The 21,731-nt window shown below is 38.2% G+C and overlaps 1 protein-coding gene across 1 annotated transcript in view; it reads left to right on the plus strand.

The window, feature by feature from the left end:
- The window catches only part of LOC104851468, a 117,328-nt gene that overhangs the window by 84,794 nt on the left and 10,803 nt on the right, over positions 1-21,731 (plus strand). The window contains 2 exon segments of the mRNA XM_033765637.1: positions 11,532-11,689; positions 20,668-20,710. Of these exon segments, the coding sequence (XP_033621528.1) occupies positions 11,532-11,689; positions 20,668-20,710 (201 nt within the window).

The raw sequence follows: 21,731 nt of genomic DNA on the forward strand, positions 1-21,731 counted from the left end.
ACCTTATTTATGAATTTTGTAACTGATGATTCCATGTTACCATTCAAATTTTCATAACTCAAAGTAGCATAAAATGAATTTAGAGATTCTAATGGAATATTTCTAGGAATATCCTAGACAGCAAGGAAAATCCTTGGAACAAAGTAGACAGAAAGTTAAAGGAGCTATACTTATATACTCAATAACATTTTCAAAAACTTACAGTCTACTCTCCCAAAGAATATTGTCTCTCAATAGAAAGCTGGACCAGGATCCATTTTGTTTTAATTTTGTATGAACAGGATAAAAGTAGAGCTTATAGAGTCAAACCATTTTATAAGAAAATGCCACTTAGCTTTGAGTGTCAAAGTGTTTTTTCCACTGAAGGGAAACAGCACCCATTCGAGTCTTCTGCTTCTGTGTAAATGTGAAACAGAACAAATTAAATTTGCCTGTATCCCAGGACCTTTTTGCACATCTTGGTGCAGCCTCATGAAGTCAGGTCTCCTCTTGGCTGGGTTCATCATCAGCCTATCTGCCATAAACAGTCTGACCCTCCAGACCTGTTTTCTATGCTAGTAGGGCCTTGAAGAAAGAAAGAAGGCCAGACCCACCAGAGAAGTACTCTCCATCAAACTCCATGGAGAGGGAGAAAACACTGGAAATAGAATGAATTAAAATGACTTCTGGAATAACTAACGTGTGGTATTGCTGAGAAACTCAGCAAGAAAGCAACCAAAAACTTATTCTGTAGGAAATTTATTCTGACTTCATGATGGATGCCAGGATTGTGCCCATTTGCAGTTGTCCACTAGATTAGTGAGTGTTTAATAAAGCATTTCTTCAGAACCCAGCACTGTCCTAGCTACCGTACAAGGAAAACACAGAAATCTGCTCTGCTGGAGCTGATACTTACCTGAGCCAATAAGCTGCAGAAGGAACTGTGCCCCTCAGAAGAAATGAAGAACACCAGTTCTCGGTGGAGAAGACAGTGGGATCTGGGTCCTAATCTTGCTTCTGGCTGAGCAGACATTGGCAATTCAAGAGTTCACCAAGCTTTTCCTTCCACTATCCCATAGAGATAAGGGCATCCTTGACCCACAGAATTAATGTGAGTGTGGCATTTACTACATTTGGACTTTGTGAAATCAATTTCATTTAGTGGAGACAATTTAATGTTGTGGTTAGATAAACCTTGGTTCACATCCTGACTTAGCTGCATTTCCTTGGTCAAATTATTTAACTCTGTGTACCTCGTTTCCTTGCTTGTATACTGCAGATAATGTGACCCTCATAATAGATTGATTTATTTCCTTGCCAAGATCAACAAAGAATATTTTAGAATATAAAGAAATATCAGGGCCAAACAGTTATTCTGCTGCCATTTTAATCTTTATTTGAGGCAAAGCTAAACAATATTCAGAAATCATCTAATCTATTTTTATCGCTATGCCAGTTAAAAACATTTTTTTTTTTTTATGTCTGAGGTGTTGAGAAGATTTCTTCAGATTAGACACAGAGGAGTTTGCTAGATATTCCCAGTCAACTATCTGGCCATGACAAAGTAACTACTATAAAGACAGAGAAGTGTTCTGGCGCTTTTCATTATCTCCCTGGTATTTCACAGTTGGTCATAGGATGGGCTCTGTCCATTGAGGTAGATTCAATGCGAAGGACTGTCTCTGTCATTTACTAAATGTTAAGTCAGCAGACAACTATAAATCCTGGGTGTACGAGGAGATTTCCCATAGGAATTTAGCACATATTAATCTTTGGAAAATGGAAAACTCTGAACTTATGGTGTCTTCATAAAAATAAGCCATACTCCCAATTTGCTAATCTCATTTGATTTCTCAGAGAGAGAAGAAAATATTTAGAGGCTGAGGCAGGAGGATCGCTGTGAATTTGAGACCAGCCTGGGCTACATAGTGAGTTCCAGGTCAGTCTCAACTACCTGTCTCAAAAAACCAAAATAAATAAATAAATAAATAAATAAATTGAATTAAATAATTTTAAAAAGAAAATATTTAATTTTATGGTAATTGCAAAGGGAGGGTATGGGCCATGCATAGAGTATTTGATGCAGAATCTTTCAGAAGAGGCAAATAAATGGCAAAAGTCACTAAGAAAGTAGATTTCAGTATTCTCTCCACAAAAAATGTTGTGTGTGAGATAATCCATATGTTACTTAACTTGATTTAGCTATTCCACAATAAATTCATATTTTTATTAATGTATGCTTATAGTACATAATAAATACATTAATTGTGTGTGTGTGTGTGTGTGTGTGTGTGTGTCTGTGTGTAAGTGGCATTTTAAGAGATTGGCTCATGTAATTATGGGGCTGCCAAATCTGAATTTTACAAAGCAGGCAGATAGGCTGAAGATGCAGGGAACTGTTGTCATGCAGCTCAAGTCTGAATTCCTGGAAGGCACACTTTCCTCTTTTCAAGGACTTCAGTCTTTTTCCCTTAAGGCCTTCAATTAATTGGGTGAGATGAGACCTGCTCAAATTATAGAAGTTAATCTGCTTTCCTCAAAGTCTATGGATTTAAGTGTTGATTGTGTCTTAAAATATACCTTCATTGCAACATGTTAGATAGTGTTTGGCAAAACACCTGAGTGCCAAGTTAATTAACAGATAATTAACTGACAGGAAATGATTTTAACAGTGGAAATTTAATACAAAGAACAAACCAATGATAAGAGAACAATTATTAATGTTAAAGGAGAACTTTGAAATCTTAAGGCAGAAAAAGACTAAGAAAGGACAAATTTAAAAGTGGGGTTGAGACCTCATTGGGGAATTTTGGTCAGGGCTCCCTGGATAATGGAGAATGTTGTGGAGTTACCCATCAAGAATTCGTCCAGAGTTCCCAGGCAGACAAGGACAACCTGCTAGGGCTGTGTGTGCAGTGGGTCAAGCAAACTGAGAATATCAAGGTTCTGTGGCCGCTGTGAGGTGCAGAGAATGTGCTGTCTGCACTGGGTCAGCCTCAGAGCACACCCCGTTCTTGAGAGAGCTGAGGCTGATTCCCTGAGCACATAGAGGGAATCAGGTGCATTAGAGGGAATTGGGGGACCACACTGGGTGATGCTGGAGAAACCTCCTTCAATAACCTGGTGTATTTGAGTACTTTTTAGGCTGTGGGTGTGGGGCGGTTTCCTGTACATCCAGTCCTCCAGAGCAGAGGAAAGGTGTGGGCAGAATAGAAATCTGGGCTAGAGAATAGGTCTGCACTTTCTGAAGCTCCTCATTCAGTAGGTCACCACTGCCCAAACAGAGCTGGAGGAAATCCTGGAGAACTGCAAGGACCTAGCACTGGGGAAAACATCATGGGCCTGAAGAAAGCCTACAATGAAACATTCTCCAGGATCCTTTTGAGCCATCTACGGAAGTCAAGAGGAGCCCTCTCTTCCTGAAACATTCTCTGGTGCTCTCTATTTCACGCCAGCTGGAGAAGGGAGAATATTTAAAAGATGCAAATCCGATTTCAAGGATCAGGCAATAAAGTGTGACTCTGAAGCCGAGAGGCAAGGAGATTGGCAGCTGGCATCACAAGCCATGCAAGAGAAGCAGATCTTGGGTGGGCGTTCTCAGATCCACCAGATTAGTTGGTTAGCGGTCTCATTTGGAGAAGCTCAGTCCCTCCCTGGAACTGACAGGTTGGCTCCTGTCCCCAGAATCCTGTAATTTAAGTGGTAGAGCTTATTAGATGCTGAACCCTATCCCAGGCTCAGATCTGCAGGATTAAGCATTTGCCTCTGGTTAAACTAGGACACAGCATGAGATGCCAAGGCTTCATACAAAAGTGGTATCAGTCAAAATTAAATAGAAGGATAAGGAGGACATTTAAGGGAAAAACAAAATTTATCTCCCAAGTTATCATTCCAACTCACAAAAGCAAAAGAAAACAGGACGGGAGACCTGAAAGGGTAGAGAAGGAGCTCAGCAGCTCAGAGTAAGCCATCAGGTGTGCAGATAATCACCGGAATCTCCTAAGGGCCAGAGCGCTTCTTCTCAGGAGGACCTGGTCATCTCCATCATAATAAGGGGCAGAGTAGGCCAGGCTGGCATGATGTAATGGATATGTCAAGCTTGAGAAAAATCCAGGGATCTAAGAATATGACCAAGAAAGGGAGCTGAGGAATTGTTGCCAAAAATGAGATATCTGAGCTGAGGGTAGAGCATTTGACAAGCACACATGAGACCCTGGGGGAAAGAGAACAAGAACCAGAAAACCAGTCTTAGGCTAAAGTCCGGGTGGAACAGCTATCTAAGAATATGACCAAGAAAGGGAGCTGAGGAATTGTTGCCAAAAATGAGATATCTGAGCTGGGGTAGAGCATTTGACAAGCACACATGAGACCCTGGGGGGAAGAGAACAAGAACCAGAAAACCAGTCTTAGGCTAAAGTCCGGGTGGAACAGGAGTGCTTAGCACAGTGCCATATCTGGCAGATGGCATAGCCACTCATTAAGTGTGGAGGAAAGAAGAGGGAGGGAGGGTAGTGAGGAGAGAGAAATCCATTAGAGTCCAGGCTGCTAAATTAGGCATGGGAAGGGCAGGTTTGGCAAGGACTAAAAGACAGACCTTCAGATGTGATCACAGAGGAAAGGAGACTCGGTCGTCAGAGCTTTCATTGAGAGACTGGGCATCTGTCTGTGGTGGTGGAAACTTCTCAGACCTAGTTTAGCCAAAGACAATTACTGAATCCTTCAAAATCTCTGTGCATGGGGTAGGGTTAAGCATTCAACAGCCTCTACCCCTTGCATTGCTTCAATCCCGGGACAGGAGACAAACTTTCAGATCTGTACAACTCTTTCCATGACAGGAAGTCAAGTTACCCAGCCTCCCTCCACTCTGCTGCTCTCCTCCATCCCACTCCCACCCCAAGCGGGCCCCAACCTACCCCTTCTCTCAGCAATATTCATTATTGGTTTTGGAAAATGATCTTTTTCTTACACAGTCTCCCTAACTCCTAGGTATGTCCATCTCATCCTCATGAAGAAGAAGCTGTGACCCTCACTTTACAAAAGAACACACTGAAATTCAGAGAGATTAGGCTCTTCCTCTTGTTCATGCTGTTTTGTAATTCTTGGTCAAAAATAAATTACTTTCAATAAAATCACCCTGAACTATTATTCATGGTAAAGCTTCTTGTTGACTACTTTTCTAGAGTTTCACTCTTCACTTTCATCAAATTTCTGTTCAATAATGGGAGCCTACATCTCTACAATGTTTATGAAGTTCCAGGCTGTGCTCTGAACACTTTACATGTTATTAACTCAATTTTTTTTTTGGTACCAGGGATTGCACTCAGGTCCTTGCGCTTGCAAGGCAGGCCACCGAACCGCTGAGCTAAATCTCCGGCCCAACTCAATTTTAATAGTAATTGCATTCACACGTAGGAACTTTAGCAAGAGAAATATGTCACATGCCTAAGATCACGTATGACCTAATAAGTACTACAGTGAAGATTCAAACCCTAGCTTATCTGGCTCCAAAATCCATTGACAAATAAATAATACAACAGTCCCCACTCAACCGTGGTTTCCCTTTCTGAGGATTTGTTTCCCTATAATCAAATGGGTTATAGAACCAAACAATTCTTAACTTTTAAATTGCATACCATTCTGAGCAACGTAATGAAATCTCACACAATTCTGTTTTATCCTGCTCAGGATGTGAATCATCCCATTGTCTTGAACACCAGTGCAATATACATTACCCACCTGCTAGTCACTTAGTAGCCCTCTTGGATATCAGATCAACTGCTGTGATATCATAGCACATGTGTTCATTATTATTATTTTAATTAATAATGGCCCCAAAGTGTAAGACTAGTGATACAAAGGAGGCACCAGGGCAAAAACATGGAGGGGCAGATTCACTCTAGTACCATGTAGCAATTACTGTAGAAAATGTGGAAGAAGACAGTGTGTACAGCATCTGACACGGCCTTGGTACCCTCCAAGGGTAGGAGGGGCTTCTGTGCACTGCATTGGAGGGGAATCTCTTAGGGCAAACGTTTACTTGAAGAGCACGAGATGCATAATGTCCTCATTTTATAGTTGACTTTTTTTTTTTTACTGTAAACAGGATCACGACTATGACTCAGTTTCGTCATGTCGCAGCCTTTCTGGTGGGACGAAAGTACGGGATAATAGCTGTGATGGGGCCAGGGGAAATGGTGATGGGTGGGCCATGCAGCAGAGGCCAGAAATGTCTCCTCAAAGCTACGTGGCCCAGGCAGCCCAGGCTCCAGGCCTGCTGATCCTCTTCTCTGGCTAACTTTCCAGGGGAAGCCTGTCTGTCTGAGCACAGCACGGTGTGCAGTCTGGCACAAACAAACTCAGTCACAAAAGCTGCCAGTGTTTCCTAGAGCCTGGAGCTTTCCTAGTGCCAGGAAATGACATGATGCAGCCAGCATGTAATTGCCACTCCTAAAATACTATTCCCTGCTCTGGGCAAACAAAAAGCAAACACAAACTTCTGAGTTTGCAGCCAGTTACTTCTGCTGAGATGATGTCACGAATGCAGCCAGGCCTCTTTATAAAAGCCACGCCATATTTAAGGAGGAAGTATTTTGTTTCTGTTCTTCTGTTCAGACTAATGAGTTGCTGCAAATTTGGGGACGATGAAATTGCCTTCAGCTCAACTCCTTTCTTGTTGTTGTTGTTGTTGTCGTTAAGCAAAACATTTATTGGTACCTTTTAGATATACATAATGATAGCCTTCATCATAGGGAATTTGTACCTACACATCATATATCTTGCTTCTTCTGTTTTTCCCATTCCCTTCCCTTCCCTTCAGCCCTTATTTCCCTCCTTATTTCCCTTCCTTATTTAGGAAAGCTCTGTTTCGATATTTTTCCTTCTATTCTCTATCTCTCTTTTTTCTTGTCCTTTTTCTTCAGTAGGGTAAAAAAGAGAGGCATCAAATTCACAAAGTTTAGACAAGGAATCCAAATTACCAGTGAACAAGGCTCTGCATTGCGATCTCAGTTTGCTTTCTATACTCTTTTCCTGTCCTTTCTTACCAGCCCCAAGGGGTGTGCACGAGTAAATAAATGCATATGTGCATAAGGACACCCACACATAAATGATCTTGAGTGGTGTGGAGAGGAGAACGAGGTCCCGAGAGAATCAAGACTTCTATCTATTCATAGGACAAAGGTAGCAAAGGTCATAATAGTGGAAACGCTCCTGCATCTCCCTTCTTTCCCTCCACACTGGCTTTGCCTCTCTCCTGACCCTATCAGCTGTGGCATGGACACAGACCATCAATCCGATGAGTGACATATTCGGGCACTGAAAGTACAGTGATGCCTGCAAGCCGCCACCTCTTGTTGAAGGGCTCTCAGCATCACTAATACGGCTCAGAGGGACACTCATCCCTCGATTTGGCCTCAAACTCTCAGTTTTCAATAGTCTCCTACCTGTGTATTTCATGCACCCTTTCATGTGGTATTTTGCTTTAGGACATGCTTTATTTCCCTATAAATTTATCTTCACTCTGTTTTCCCCACTGAGAATTCACTCATTCTCCTGCCTAAAGAGATCTTTCTCCGCCTCCTTAGTTTATGGACTTTCAAGGCTGTACTCAGATAAAATGAAGTATAGTGGTATAGTGTTCCAGGATTTTACCTTTTTTAGACCAGAAAGGCTAAGAACAAAAACATTTTAGCATATTCAAACAAAATTTGACTAAAGCAAATAATGCAAAACAAAACAAAAACAAAAACAGAGAAAACGCTGGTACATAATTTTATTCTACCAGAGCCAAGTTGCAGAAAGGAACGGATGCCCTTGTCTACATTGTTTTCTACTAAAATAATTAATTTAGAAGTGGGTTCACTGTGGGTTGAGTTTATGTCATTGTTATTGCTTACTATTTCTCCTTTCTAAGCATTCTGACCTTTGCTATTATTTCTTTAGAAATATTTCCAGGATAGACAATGTCAATAGTATCCCAAGCCATCTGGCATACAGGGCTTCTGGGTATCACTGGGAAGGTCCTTCATAAATCCCTTCAGCACCCCTGCCACTTTAATCTGCCCTGCACACACAGAGCAGCTGGATCTAGGAATTGGCTCAAGAATAATGAAACGAAGCCGGAGAATTTCTGTGCCATGGAAAGGAGAACGTAAAGCTGTGGGAAACCAAAGTCTTAACGAAATTTTCATTCACCTCAGCCCTGATGTAAGAGAGAACATGGCAGAGCTGTGGGGAGAGAATCAAACAGAAACAATTTAAGAATCACTGCCAAATCAAGGGATTGAGTTCTGCTTAAGAGTGGAGATAAATGTCCCCAAGGGCATGGCAGTGAAACACAAGAGGGACTCTTGTTGTCCCTTATCTCCGGAAAACATTTAATTGGGAAATGTGGTACCGTGGTCCAGACATCATCGGGATTAGGCTAAATGAAGAACCTTTGCCAACCTCTGCATCGCCACATGAGTGTGGCGTAAAGGTGCCTGGGCTGGTGAACCGAGAGGAAACAGTGGATGGGCAAGCGCCTGCCTGCTGCCCAGGCCCTGAGACCGCAGTTTACTGCAGCTGCTCCCTGGGCCACCACAGGCAGTGGTGCAGCGGTTGAGGTCAGTAACACTGGAATCTGGGCCACAATGGAGACCGTGGAAAAGATAATCACTCTCATTTTTAACTTCGGTCCATTCAGCAACCATTCAGTGTTCTCAAGCGGATGCAACTTGAGTAGGCTTGAGCGGTATTCACGTGACAAATGCTATTCTTGGCTGTGTGTCGTGTGCCATATGTGTGAACTCCTTTGCTCTCCCCTATGGCAAAGGATGTAGAAAGCTGCAGTCCCAGAGTGGCCTTCCAGCCCTGCCACTGAGACCAGCTTATCACCTTGTCTGTACAGTGGGTGCACAGAATGCAGACAAAGCAGGTATTTGCTCTTAACAAATGAACACACCACACCTATCATTTATACACAGAAAAAAAATCTCTCAACCTTATTCATAGTTGCCTGTTTCTTGTTGTCCCTGAAGATTTTCTGGGAAAATGATTTCATTAACAACCCTGTTTTGGCACGTAAATCTTTTTCCTTATTAAAACAAGTGAAAATATATTCTTTTTGTTTCCAATGTCATATTTTTGGTCACACACAATTATTACACAATGTTTTACCTGCTTGATATTTACTAAAGCAGATAAAAATTTTAGATTTCTGTCTCTGTTTTAGTAATATTAATAATATCAAGTGTTACTCGGAATCATGAATGTTGATAACGTAACCATTAACTGCCAACTCGTAGAACCAACAGTCCCTCAACACTCAGTGACTCAAGAAGCTGGACATTTGATAGCCATGATGTGAGACAACAAAACCAGAAAACCAGGACATAAGTTCTTACTCCCTTTTTGTCTATGTAATGCTTGGGCAGTTCATTGAACCTCAGTTTTCCATCTAGAATGGGGGGATAGTACTGGCTTTCTATTTTATAAACTAGTTGTGAAGATTAGAAAAGATACAATCCATTAAATTGTCATATAACTCTGAGATGTTACTTTGGTTGAAAAATATCTGATCCATCCACCTGAGTTGCAAGGTACTATTTACAAATACGTATATATACATGCATAAATAAGCACATGTATGTTTGGAAGGAAAGAGGATCCGTAATTTTCCTCACTGCCTCAAAGAGTTTCATTACCTAAAATGAGTTAGTCACCTTTAAACTAGAGACATATCTGTTAGTGACACATACATGTATATACAGGTAGACACAATAGGTGATCTAAGATTCTGAGATTCAAAATGCACACACTTGTTGTTCAATAAGAATGTATTAGGTGTCCAGTCATGTGTACAATACAGGCTTATTGTTGCTAACCAGTATCCTATTTCACTTAACATTTGATTGCACAGAAAATTTTTTCTCACACAAAAGAAATGACATATATTTATTTTAAATAAATATTTGTTTAGAACAATGTCCCATGAAAGAAGAGACATTTCCCAAAGAAAACATGTCATAGTTAATAAACACAATACATGGTGCCCTCCATCACCTGTCATTAGGCAAACCCAACCCTAATGACAAATGAAAACCAAATGAGATACCACTGTGCATTCACTGCTACCAAAAATACAACCATTACCAAAAATTGCAGAGCTGTGGAGAATCTGGAAAATTAATATGATGCTGGTGGGAAAGCTCAGTGTGTGCAACCACTTTAGAAAACAGCTTGGCAGTTTCTTATAAAGTTGAAGATAAACAATATGATTCCAATTTTTAAATCTTAGCGATCTACTAAAAGAAATGCAAATATATGTCAAAAACATGTGCACAAATGTTCTTAGCAGTTTTGGTCAAAATAACTCACCTGTGATCTCAAACTTAGAAGGCTGAGGCGGGAAGACTGCTATGAGTTTGAAGCTAGCCTCAGCCTCAGCTATTTAGTGAGTTCAAGGCAGCCTGAACTACGTAGTGAAGCTGTACCTCAAAAACCATAAGTAAGCAAATAAATACATGAATAAATGCCTCAAAGCGGGGAGTGTCACCAACCTGTGCATGTAAAGACAAAATGTGGTATACCAATACACTAGAATATACTAGAACAAAAAAGAATGAAGTACTACTAAGTGCTACAAAATAGAAGAAACTTGAAAGCAGTACACCAAGTGAAAGAAGCCAGCCACAAAAGACTACATATTTTATGAGACCATCAAATGTCCAGAAATGGTACATATGTAACACAGAAAACATAGAGGGGAAGCAATACAATTGACTCAGATGGATAAGAAGGAGATTTGGGGATAATGGAAAAGTTTTAAAACTCGACTATGGCAATGATTTCTATAAATTTACTAAAACTCACTGAGTCGTATGCATTCAGTGAGTAACTTTCTGCTACATAAACTATATTTCAGTGAAGGTCTTTTTAGACCAGACATAAATCATGGACAAAATGGAGAAAAAAAATAAAAATATACCTATATTTACCTTGAAGGTGATTCTAATTTTACAAACATATTACAGTATGTTAAAGTACTGCTCTTTAGTCTCTCCATGCTATGGTTTCCTACTGTGTCAAAATGAGAATACTTACCTCATGAGTAGCCTTTAATAGATGGGTGTTAGTAGATGGGATTTAGGATAGGGCCTGCCACACCAGAAATAAGAAATACGCGATAAATGTAGGTATCAGCTAAAGATACTGTGTCACTACACACCATGTATATTTTCTGATATCAGTTTCTTTAATATTCTTTTATTCAGATGGGAAAATGAGCATTAATAATCAATGATACTTTAAAAAATAATCAGAGATTTTTCACAAGTTAGCATAAATGAAATGTATAATAATAGAGGCTATTTACAAGTGATGTGAAAAAATATCACAGGTGAAAAATTTGGAGTTCCATGGAATATGTAACGAAGAATATAATCTACAAAACCCTCTGTATGTTACTGTCATATTGAAACCGAAAAATCACTTTAATATTATTTTTCTCTTATTTTTTCCTTTATCTATTTAGTTATAGAACCAATACTGAACAGCTTCCTTATCAATTGCAGGATGAAGGGAAATTACCACCTCAAGAAGCAATAAAATTAGAAGGTGCTGAAATTTCTGTTGGTAGCAGCTTGGGAAAACCATTTGTGTTTAACTGTATCCCTCAGTCTGGAAGTAGAAGTTTTTGCCTATGTGCAACCTCAAGCCAAGAAATGAAAAGGTAATTCATTAATCTTTTGCTTCAACAGTTTTACTTTAATAATTCATTGATCTTTTACCTCACCAGTTTTATTTTGCATAGGCAAATGCTTCTTTAGCAGCAGCCTTACAAATTCTTGGGATTAGAAGCAGGAAAGGGAATGACAAATTTGTGACATGAGTTGATAAATCATTTTTTCTTAGGTACAAGAAGTTTGGTTCTTCATTATTCCTTCAGTTTTTTTCTAGATGAATTTCAAAAACACATTGGCAGATTCTTCTAACTCAAATGCTTTATTTCCATATTTTCTAAAAATGCTCCACACTGCCAAAGTATATATCTAGCATCCCCTTGCCTGATTTATATACTTTAGGCTAATTTGACAGTCTTTGGTATAAAAATATTGTAGCAAGACTGCAACTTAATAAACTACAGTGAGAAGGTGAAGAATAAAGAAGGAAGGAAGGAGGGAGTAAGATGGATGGAAAGAAAGAGAAGAAAAGAAAAGAAGGAAGGAAAGGAACTTTGAGGACAAATGAATGTAGCTGGTTACCATATAACCCAAATGGAGGGGAAGAAATATGCATGCATTCTACGACAGTGGGCTATGAACTTTTACCACAGCCACCACTGCCATTACTCAGTGTGTCTCCAAAGGGAATGGAAATCATTGGTCAATCCAGCGAGTCAACTGGAAAATAGAGCAAGTGCTGTGAATTTGGAGCGAGAGGAGTGATGGAGTGGGCGACGTCATGACAAAAAGATAAACTGTCTACAGTATATAGTGGCCATAGCATATCTCTTTCAAAGAATTTGGACCCCACTCCAACACCAAAAGAAAGAACAGGGATGAAACCTTTGAGGTAAACAATATACTCTCCTTCACGTAGAAAATTACGTATTCAATTGCATATTGCTTTAAAGGACAAGCAAGAAAATATGACGATCACAATTTGATAATATCTCAATGCCTGCACAAAACATTTTCTGTGTAAGTGGAATATGCCTAACACAGTGTTTTAAAAATTTCATGGATTCTTAATATGATGAAGAGCCAGTCCTTACCTTAAAGAAAAACTCTAAGAAGATAGAGCATTTATTTCCATATTTTGAATGCAAAATAAAAGTTGAGAAGTGTTCCAGGAGAAGAAAAAGTGTCACAGGAATTGAGACTAAGAAGGGGAGTTTTGGATGCCGGGATAAGGGAGTTGTTTCTGAAAGATACGCCATTGAACTGGATAAGCACACAAAAAAGAAATGGAACATAAGAGGGCAGAGGAAATAAATCAAGCTTTGGGAAGAACAGCAAACAGCATGATCTGACCAGGAGTTAGGAAATTTAAAAGAAAATTGAAAAAGATTGGCAAGATAGAATGGCATGGATAAGCTGGTTCGTGGCTGAGACAAGATAAAGAAAATTCAGTCTTTCAGGAGCCACTGGGACTTGGGAAAGGTCTCAGGACAGAGACCATTGATCTGTTCTTCAATGTTTTAAAGCCAGTGCCTTAGACTTATTTTTACCTCATTAAGTTTATTGGTACATTTAAAGAAAACAATACAGTTACTTTTATCATTGGGATCTTGTACCTTTATATAATATGTCTTGGTTCTTGTTTTTTCCCCACACCCCTGTCCTCCCTTCACCCCTTCACTCTTCCCTCTTTACAAAGACTTTGTTCACATTTTTTCACATTTTTTCTTTCCCCTTATTTCCTTTTCCCTCCCCTTCCCACTTCCCCTTTAGCCATTATCTTCCTATTTCACACTCTCCATTATACCATTTAAAACTTATTTACATTTTTTGTTTTTCACACCAGAGAAACTATTCAGTATTTACTTGTGTCTCCTATTTATTTCACTTAAGAGTTTGGCCTCCATATGCATCTATTTTCCTATGAATGACTCTAGTTTCTCATTCTTTATGGCTGAGTAGTACTCCATTTTATAGAAAAACCACATCTTCTTTATCAGGTGGGCATTTGGGTCGTTTCCAAGTTTTAGCTATTACAAACTGTGCCACTTTAAACATGAGTGCATATATATCACTGTGGTATGATTCTTTTAATTCTTTTGGAAAGATGTCCAGGAAAGGAATAGCTGGGTCAAATGGGACCTCTAATCCCAGTTCTTTGAGGTATCGCCATATTGATTTTCACGGTGTTGCACCAGCCTGCACTCCCACCAACAATGGAGAAGGGTTCCTTTCTTTCCACAGCCCTGCCAACTTTTGTTATTGGTTGATTTCTTGATAGCATCCATTCTTTGTGGGGTGAAGTGAAATCTCAGTGTTGTTTTCATCTTCATCTCTCGAATGACCAGTTATGTTGAAGATTTTTTCATATATTTATTTGCTGCTTTTACTTGTTTGTCTGAGAAGTGTCTGTTCATTTCAGATGCCCATTTTTTAATTGGGTCTTTGTATTGGGGGGTCTGCTTTTTTTTAATTTTTTATATATTCTAGATAATAGTCCTTTGTCTGAGGAGTAGCTGGTAAAATTTTTTTTTCACATGGTAGGCTGTCTCGTAGCTCTGCTGGTGATTTCTCTTGCACTGCAAAAACTTTTTAATACAATGAGATCCCAGTTGTTGATTCTTTGTGCAAGTTCTCAAACTACTGAGGATCTGTTCATAAAGTCTTCTACTATGCCAATGTATTCAAGAGTTCTACCTAACTTACTTTCCAGTAAATTTAGTGTTTCTGATTTGATATTTAGGTCTTTAATCCACTTGGATTTTAGTTTAGTGCACGGTGAAAGGTAGGGATCTAGTTTTAATCTTTGGCCAGTTGAAAGCCATTTTTTCCAACACCGTTTATTAAAGAGGTTGTCATTCCTTTAAAGAAGATGGTTTGTTCCTTTATCAAAGATGAGGTAGCAGAGCATGCCTGGTGTTGTTTTTGCATCTTCTAATCTGTTCCATTGATCCTTGGGTCTGCTTCTTTGCCAGTACCATGCTGTTTTGTTTTGTTTTGTTTTTTGTTGTTGTTGTTGTTGCTGTTGTTTGAGACAGGGTCTCACTGTGTAGTTGAGACTGACCTTGAACTCACTATGTAGCCCAGGCTGGTCTTGAACTCACAGAGATCCTCCTGCCTCAGCCTCCCAAGTGCTGGGATTACAGGCATGAACCGCCATGCCCAGCAATGCTGTTTTTATCACAGTAGCTTTGTAGTATAGTTTCAAGTTGGGAATTGTCTCTGTCCTAGAATGATTTTTGCTCTTCTAGGTCTCTTCTGGTTCCAATTTTTTGGATTGTTTTCTCTAGTTCTGTGAAATATACTGTTGGGATTTCAATCAGGATTGCATTGAATCTATATAGCATTTTTTGAAGTATAACCATTTTCACTGTTAATTCTTCCTACCCAGGAGCAAGGAATGTCTTTCCATTTTATGATACCCTGTTTGATCCCTTTTTCATAGTGCTGTAGCTCTCAGAATAGAGGTCTTTTGTCTACTTCATTAGATTGATTCCTAGATATTTCATTTTTTGGATGTTATTGTGAAAGGAATTGTTTTTCTAATTTCTCTCTCAGTGAGTCTGGTATTTGTGTACAAGAAAGCTATTGTTTTTTTAGTGTTGACCTTGTATCCACCTACTCTGCTGAAAGTGTCAATTAAGTCTAGAAGTCTTTTGGCAGAGATTTTTTGGTCTCCTATGTAGAGTATCATATCATCAGCAAATATTGACAGTTTAACATCTTCCTTTCCTATCTCTATTGCTCTTATTTCTTTCTCTTATATAATTGCTGTGGCTAATGTCTCCAGCACTATTTTGAACAGGAGTGGTGATAGTGGGCACCTTTGTCGTGTTCCTGATTTTAGCATGAAGGTTTTCAGTTTTTGACCTTTTAGAATTATATTGGCTGTTAGATTTTCATAGATAGCCTTTATTAGATTGAGATAAAGACCATCTATTCCAATTTCCTGTAGGGTTTTTATTATGGATGGGTGTTGAATTTTGTCGAATGCTTTTTCTACATCTATTGAGATGATCATATGGTTTTTGTTCTTGACTCTTAATATAGTGTATTACATTTATTAATTTGCATATGTTGAAACATTCTTGCATCTCTAGAATAAATCTGACTTGGTCAGGGTGTATGATCTTCTTGATGATCATCTATATTCCATTTGTCAGTATCTTATTGAAGATTTTTCATTGATGTTCTTTAGGGAGACTGGCCTATAGCTTTCTTTTTTGGTTGAGTCTTTCTGTGGTTTTAGAATCAAAGTAATTCTTGCTTCTAGGAATGAATTTGGAAGCATTGCTTCCCTTTCAATTTCAATGAAGAGTTTAAAGAGTAGTGGCAATAGTTCTTCCCTAAATGTCTTGTAGAATTCAGCAGTGAAGTCATCAGTACCTGGGATCTTCTTTGTTGTTAATGTTTTAATTAAATTTTCAATTTAACTGAATGTAATTAAAGTATTTAGATGTTTTATATCTTCTTCATTCAACTTTGGAAGTTCATATGTATTGAGGAATCTGTCCATTTCTTGTGTTTTCCATTTTATTAGAGTACAGGTTTTTAAAGTAGGTATTGATGATCCTCTGGATTTCTGCTGGATCTGTTGTGACTTCACCATTTTCATTCCTAATTACATGAATTTGTGCTTTTTCTTTCCTCTTTTTTTTTGTTGATAAAGTTGGCTAAGGGTTTATCAATTTTATTTATTCTTTTGAAAAACCATCTCTTTGATTCATTGATTTTTGTGTATCATTCTCTTAGTCTACAGTGCATTAGTTTCTGCTCTGATCTTTATAATTTCCTCCCTTGTATGAACTTTTGGAATGTCTTGCTCTTCTTTTTCTTGAAGTTTAAGGTTAACCATTAGGTTGTTTATTTGAGCTCACTCTGTTTACCTAGTTTGGGCATTTACTACTATGAATTTCCCTCATAGAACTGCTTTCATTGTGTCCCACAGATTCCTGTATGTTGTATTGGTATTATCATTTGATTGTAGAAACTATCTAATTTCTTCTTTAATTTCCTTTGTGACCCCATGCTTGTTCAGCAGGGTGTTAATTTCCATGTGTTTGTGAAGTTCTTGAGGTTTCTTAGGTATTGATCTCCAGTTTTATTGCACTATGGTCTGATAATATACAGGGGATAATGTCATTTCCTTTGCTTTTACTTAAGCATGTTCTATGAGCTAGCATATGGCCTATTTTGGAGAATGACCTTTGTGCAGCTGAAAAGAATGTATATTCTGATTTTGTGGGATGAATTACCCTGTAGACATCTACTAAGTCTGTTTGTTCTAAGACTTGGTTCAGTTCTGTTATTTTGTTGTTGATTTTTTTTTTTTTGGTCTAAATGATCTGTCTATTTGTGTCACTGGAGTATTGAGATCCCCCACTATAATTATATTAGTGCTTATTTCATTTTTCATATCCATTAATATTTGTTTTGTATGGTTGGGGGGCATTAGTAATTGGTGCATATATATTTATGATTGTCGTTTCTTCCTCTTCTATTGTTCCTTTTATAAGTATGTAGTGGCCTTCTTTGTCTCTCTTAATTAGTTTTGGTTTGAAATCTATTCTGTCTGCAAATAAGATAGCTACCCCCACTTTTTTCCAGGCTCCTGTCACATGGAGAACTGTTTTCCATCCTTTTACTCTCAGTCTATGAATTTCTTTATAGATTAAGTGGGTTTCTTATATACAACATATTGTTGGATTTTGCTTCTTAATCCATTCTGCCATCCTGTTCCTTTTGATTGGTGAATTGAGGCCATTAACATTGATGGTTATAACTGTTATGGATTGACTTTTCATTGTCATGTTACTTTCCTCTTGTTGGTTTTTTTATTTTTTATTTTTCCCTCTCTCCCTTTAATATCTTGCTCTGCCTGGTATATTTGCTCTATTGGCCCTTATGGAGTTGTGGTCATCATTTTATTTTTCCAGGATATTGTTTAGAAGTGTTTGGAGTGCAGGGTTAATGTTCATGAAATTTCTTAGGTGTTCTTTGTCATGGAAGCATCTTATTTCCCCATCAATTTTGAAAGATAGTTTTGGAGGATACATCAGTCTAGGTTGGAGGTTGTTTTCTTTTAGGACTTGAAATACCTCACTCCAGGTGCTCCTTGACCTGAGGGTTTGTGTTTAAAACTCTGTTGTGATTCTGATGGGCTTTCCTTTGCATGTGATTTGTTTCTTTTCTCTAACTGCTTTCAGTATTTTGTTCTGTTGTGTTTCTGGGATGTTGATTATTATATATCTAGGTGTAGATTTTTTTTTATCATGGCTAGTTGGAATCCTATATTCCTCACTTATCCTATATTCCTCACTTTGCTCTATTTGGGAAGTTTTCTGTCATTAATTCTGTGAACAGTTTTTTGTTTGTTTGTTTTGTCATTTTTGTTTGTTTGTTTTGTCATTTGTACTTTCTCCTGTTACTTCATGGATTCCTACCAGTCTTATATTATTCTTTTTTGCATCATCTAAGAGTTGTTGGATTGATTTCTCATGATTCCATACTATTTTTAAGAGATCTCTCTTTTCATAGTCACTGACCACTATCCTATCTTCTATATCTGAAATTCTATCTTCACATTCATTAATTCCACTATGAATGATTTCAATAGTTTTTAATCTACTGGATATCTGTTTGAATATGTTTCATGGATCCCATTTCTTTCCTATATTGGGCATTCATGGTTTCCATTTCTTTCCTATGCTTTACATTCATGGTTTCCATCATGGTCCTGAGCTCATCTATTTTTTTTATCTGTGTCTTTTCTAGAGTCTCTAATCATATTTTTCATTCTTCTCACCATCTCTGTGGTTAACTGGGAAATATTTTTTTTTAATTTTTCTAGAGCCTCTTTATCTGTGTTTTTTTTTTTTTTTTTTAACTTCTCGTGATATTGGTTCAGGGTGTCCAGATGGTTGACTGTTAGATTTTTTCCACCTCATTCCTCCCAGAGTTTACCTTTGGTGAGTTGGAAGTCTCTGTTTGTGTTTTGTTTAAATGCCTTTTCATTTCTATTTTTGTTGGTTTAATTCCTGGGTTAATACTTTGATCTTCCAGATATAGCTGGTCTTTAGGTTTTGAGTCTCTAGTGACTCTGAGTCTATCTCATTTTCACTATGCCAGAGAGGACAATTGATTAGATCAATCACAACACTTAACCCACGTGATACAATCAGCAACACAATAACATCAAGCACAGCTTAGAAAATGACAATTTGTTCTAGTTATTAGTCTATCACCTTTAACTGTGTGAATTAAATCCAAACCAAGGGCCAGCCCAAAATATGTTTATAGTGAATAAACTCTCTTTACTATGACAACTTTACCCTTGAAGATGGGGGTTTAGAGTGACTTTGGGAGAAAGGGAAAGATAGATAGATAGGCTAAAAAAAGGTTATAAATGAGGTCAGAGGACACAGGAAGATCACACAAACTCTAGGAAGCTGTTGAAGAGAAGAGGAGAAGACAGAACAACATATACACAAGAACAGAACAAATTACCAGCAACAGGGAGGCTAGAGATTGTAACCACTTCTTTTATAATTAATGGCAATTGAGAGAAGGAAAAAGAGAAGAAAGGGAACAAAAAGAAAATAAATTTGAATTAGGATAAGAACAGGAACAAAAAGGGAGAGTAATGGAGATCAAGATGGGAGAGAGAGAGAGAGAGAGAGAGAGAGAGAGAGGATGATGAGAAAAAGATAAAAAATGGAAAAAGTATTTGAGAAAATAAAAAGATACATAAAATATTTTACATGATTAACAATAAGAGAAAAATATTACTTTGAAAATTAAAAATACAAATAGAAATAGAAGACCTTCAGCGTATGCCTCTGTTGACACAATAGATAGCATGGTCAGGAGTGTGCAGTTCTGAGTTAATTAGTCTCAGCAAGCCAGCAGCTGTCCCCTGAGGTTCAAGCTGATTTCTATCTGCAAGGTCCAAGTTGAGATCTCTGGCCACCTGCTGAGTTGAACTCTGCAAGTTTCTACTGCAGGTTCCAGCTGTCTTTCCCCTGAAGTTAGACCAGGTTCAGATGTGAGGTGCTGGTTCCCCCGACTTACCAACTATGGTGGTGTGGTGTACCGTTATTGCAGATTTTCTTCACTTTTCCAGTGGGCTTCAATTTTCATCTAGTAGCCTCAGAGAGGCCCTCTTTCTCTTGTTCACAGGGGATTCAGGTGTGGGACACCACTGTGTTGGTGCCCATACAGCTGGGCTCCTCTGGCAGGCTGAGCTGAACTTGCCAGCCTACCAGAGGTTTGCAAGATGCTGCAGGTCTTCTTTGGTGTGCTGGATCAAAGGGCCTTAAAATTATTATACCAATTGCTATCAGCCCTGCTGATGTTAATAATTTCTATACCTTGGTAAAATAAAGTAATTAAATTATACTAAAGGAGACTTATAAGATTTTTTTTAATTTGCAGGTTTTAATTTTTTAGTTCATTAGTACATGTGTGCAGTAAGTAATGTTTACATTACTTTTTGGTGCAGGGATATAACACATTTTAGTTCCTTATCTCTTCCCTCTCTCATCCTTCCATCCATCTCTCAATTTCCTTCCCTTTGAGAAAGAGCCATCTCCCTACTTCCTATTGTCTTTTATTTAGCTCTTTATTTTTACTCTGAGTTTCTCATGTAAGAGGAACAATGTGCTGTGTAAGTTTTTGTGTCTGATTTATTTCATTTAATATGGTATCAAGGTGCATCTATTTTTCTACAAATTCCTCCATTTTTTTAAATGGGAGAATAATATTGCATGGTGAGTAAATACCATATTTTCTCCATTTATCTGCCTTCCACGTGTCCATCAGTATTTTCTTTTTAATATGGAGGGTGTAAGTAAGGTTTTGCCACACAGTAACACTAATTTTGCAAGAATGTGTTGTTCTTCATTCAAGAATTAAGAGCAATGAAGCACATCTGAGCCTCCAGACTATTCTGTCTAAACCATGGATTCAGGAAAAACAAACTCCTCTGAGTGACACTTATCCAGTCTCCTTTCATCTTCCTGTCTCTCAGCTGGCTTGAAGCAATGGACAAAGCAGCCCATCCCACCTGTCAGGTAAGGTTACCTGTTTATCTCTGTCTTCATTTTAGCTTTTCTTTCTAGAGGGTGCAAGGAACACATGAGATGTCCTGCAGTCCACCCTGGGCTTCTTAGATCTGTTTCAAAAGCTGGCAAAGGAGATTTTAAGTCAACAGGATTTTCTACTTATATCCTGCAGGCCAGCTTACATTCTGGCTGCTGTTTTTATGTAGGGGGGGATTTGTATGACATCTCTTCCAGTGAGACTCAATGAGGAGTTGCAAAGTGGGGTGGAATTTCTGTTTCTCACAGAGCAGTCCAGTAGTTTTCCATGAGGATAAAACAATGCTGCTGCTTTCTTTTTACTTGAAAAATACAAGATCTCAGGGACATCTTGGGATGGTGCTTTTGGCTAAGCAGTTTATTAGAGAATGAGTTATTAGATCCAGATTTACAGTGCTTTATGTTCATATCCTTATATTATAGACATATCAAGACAACTTTCACAAACCCTTTCCATTCTTTATTGCCAACTTTGGAGCAATATAGTTTTTCAGTTAGAATTTGCCTACAAATTGATGGATAATCTCATAATATCAACAGGCAAGTCCTCATTTCTGTCCCTAAGCCAATTGATAGTTCTCTTCCTGAGTTTGTGCTACAACCCGTTGGAAAGAAAATTGTTTTCATACCCAATGGTTTCTTTCTTTTTTTTTTTTTTACTATGGATAGGACTTCTAATGAGGTTATAGGTTTTCTTTAAATATGCTTATTTCTTCAGATAATAGCTTACAAATCAAAGAAAGGCTTTCACTATCAGTTATCTTCTCTACATAATTTGACTCTTATACATTTGAAAAAATTCAGATTGTGTGAGTATGAATGTACCTTGCTTTGTAACTGCCCTTTCAGAGCAATCATAAGCATCATCCTACGACAAACAGCAAGGCATGTTTTTCATTTTATCTGTAACACAACAGTTGGTGCACTCATCCATCCCTCCAGTGCATCATGCTAATGAGCCTGGATATTTTTAAAAGGTATCTACTCTGCTAAT

This window comes from Fukomys damarensis, unplaced genomic scaffold, assembly GCF_012274545.1.
Source record: "Fukomys damarensis isolate Sample0158 unplaced genomic scaffold, DMR_v1.0_HiC HiC_scaffold_3, whole genome shotgun sequence".
Classification (NCBI taxonomy): Eukaryota; Metazoa; Chordata; class Mammalia; order Rodentia; family Bathyergidae; genus Fukomys; species Fukomys damarensis.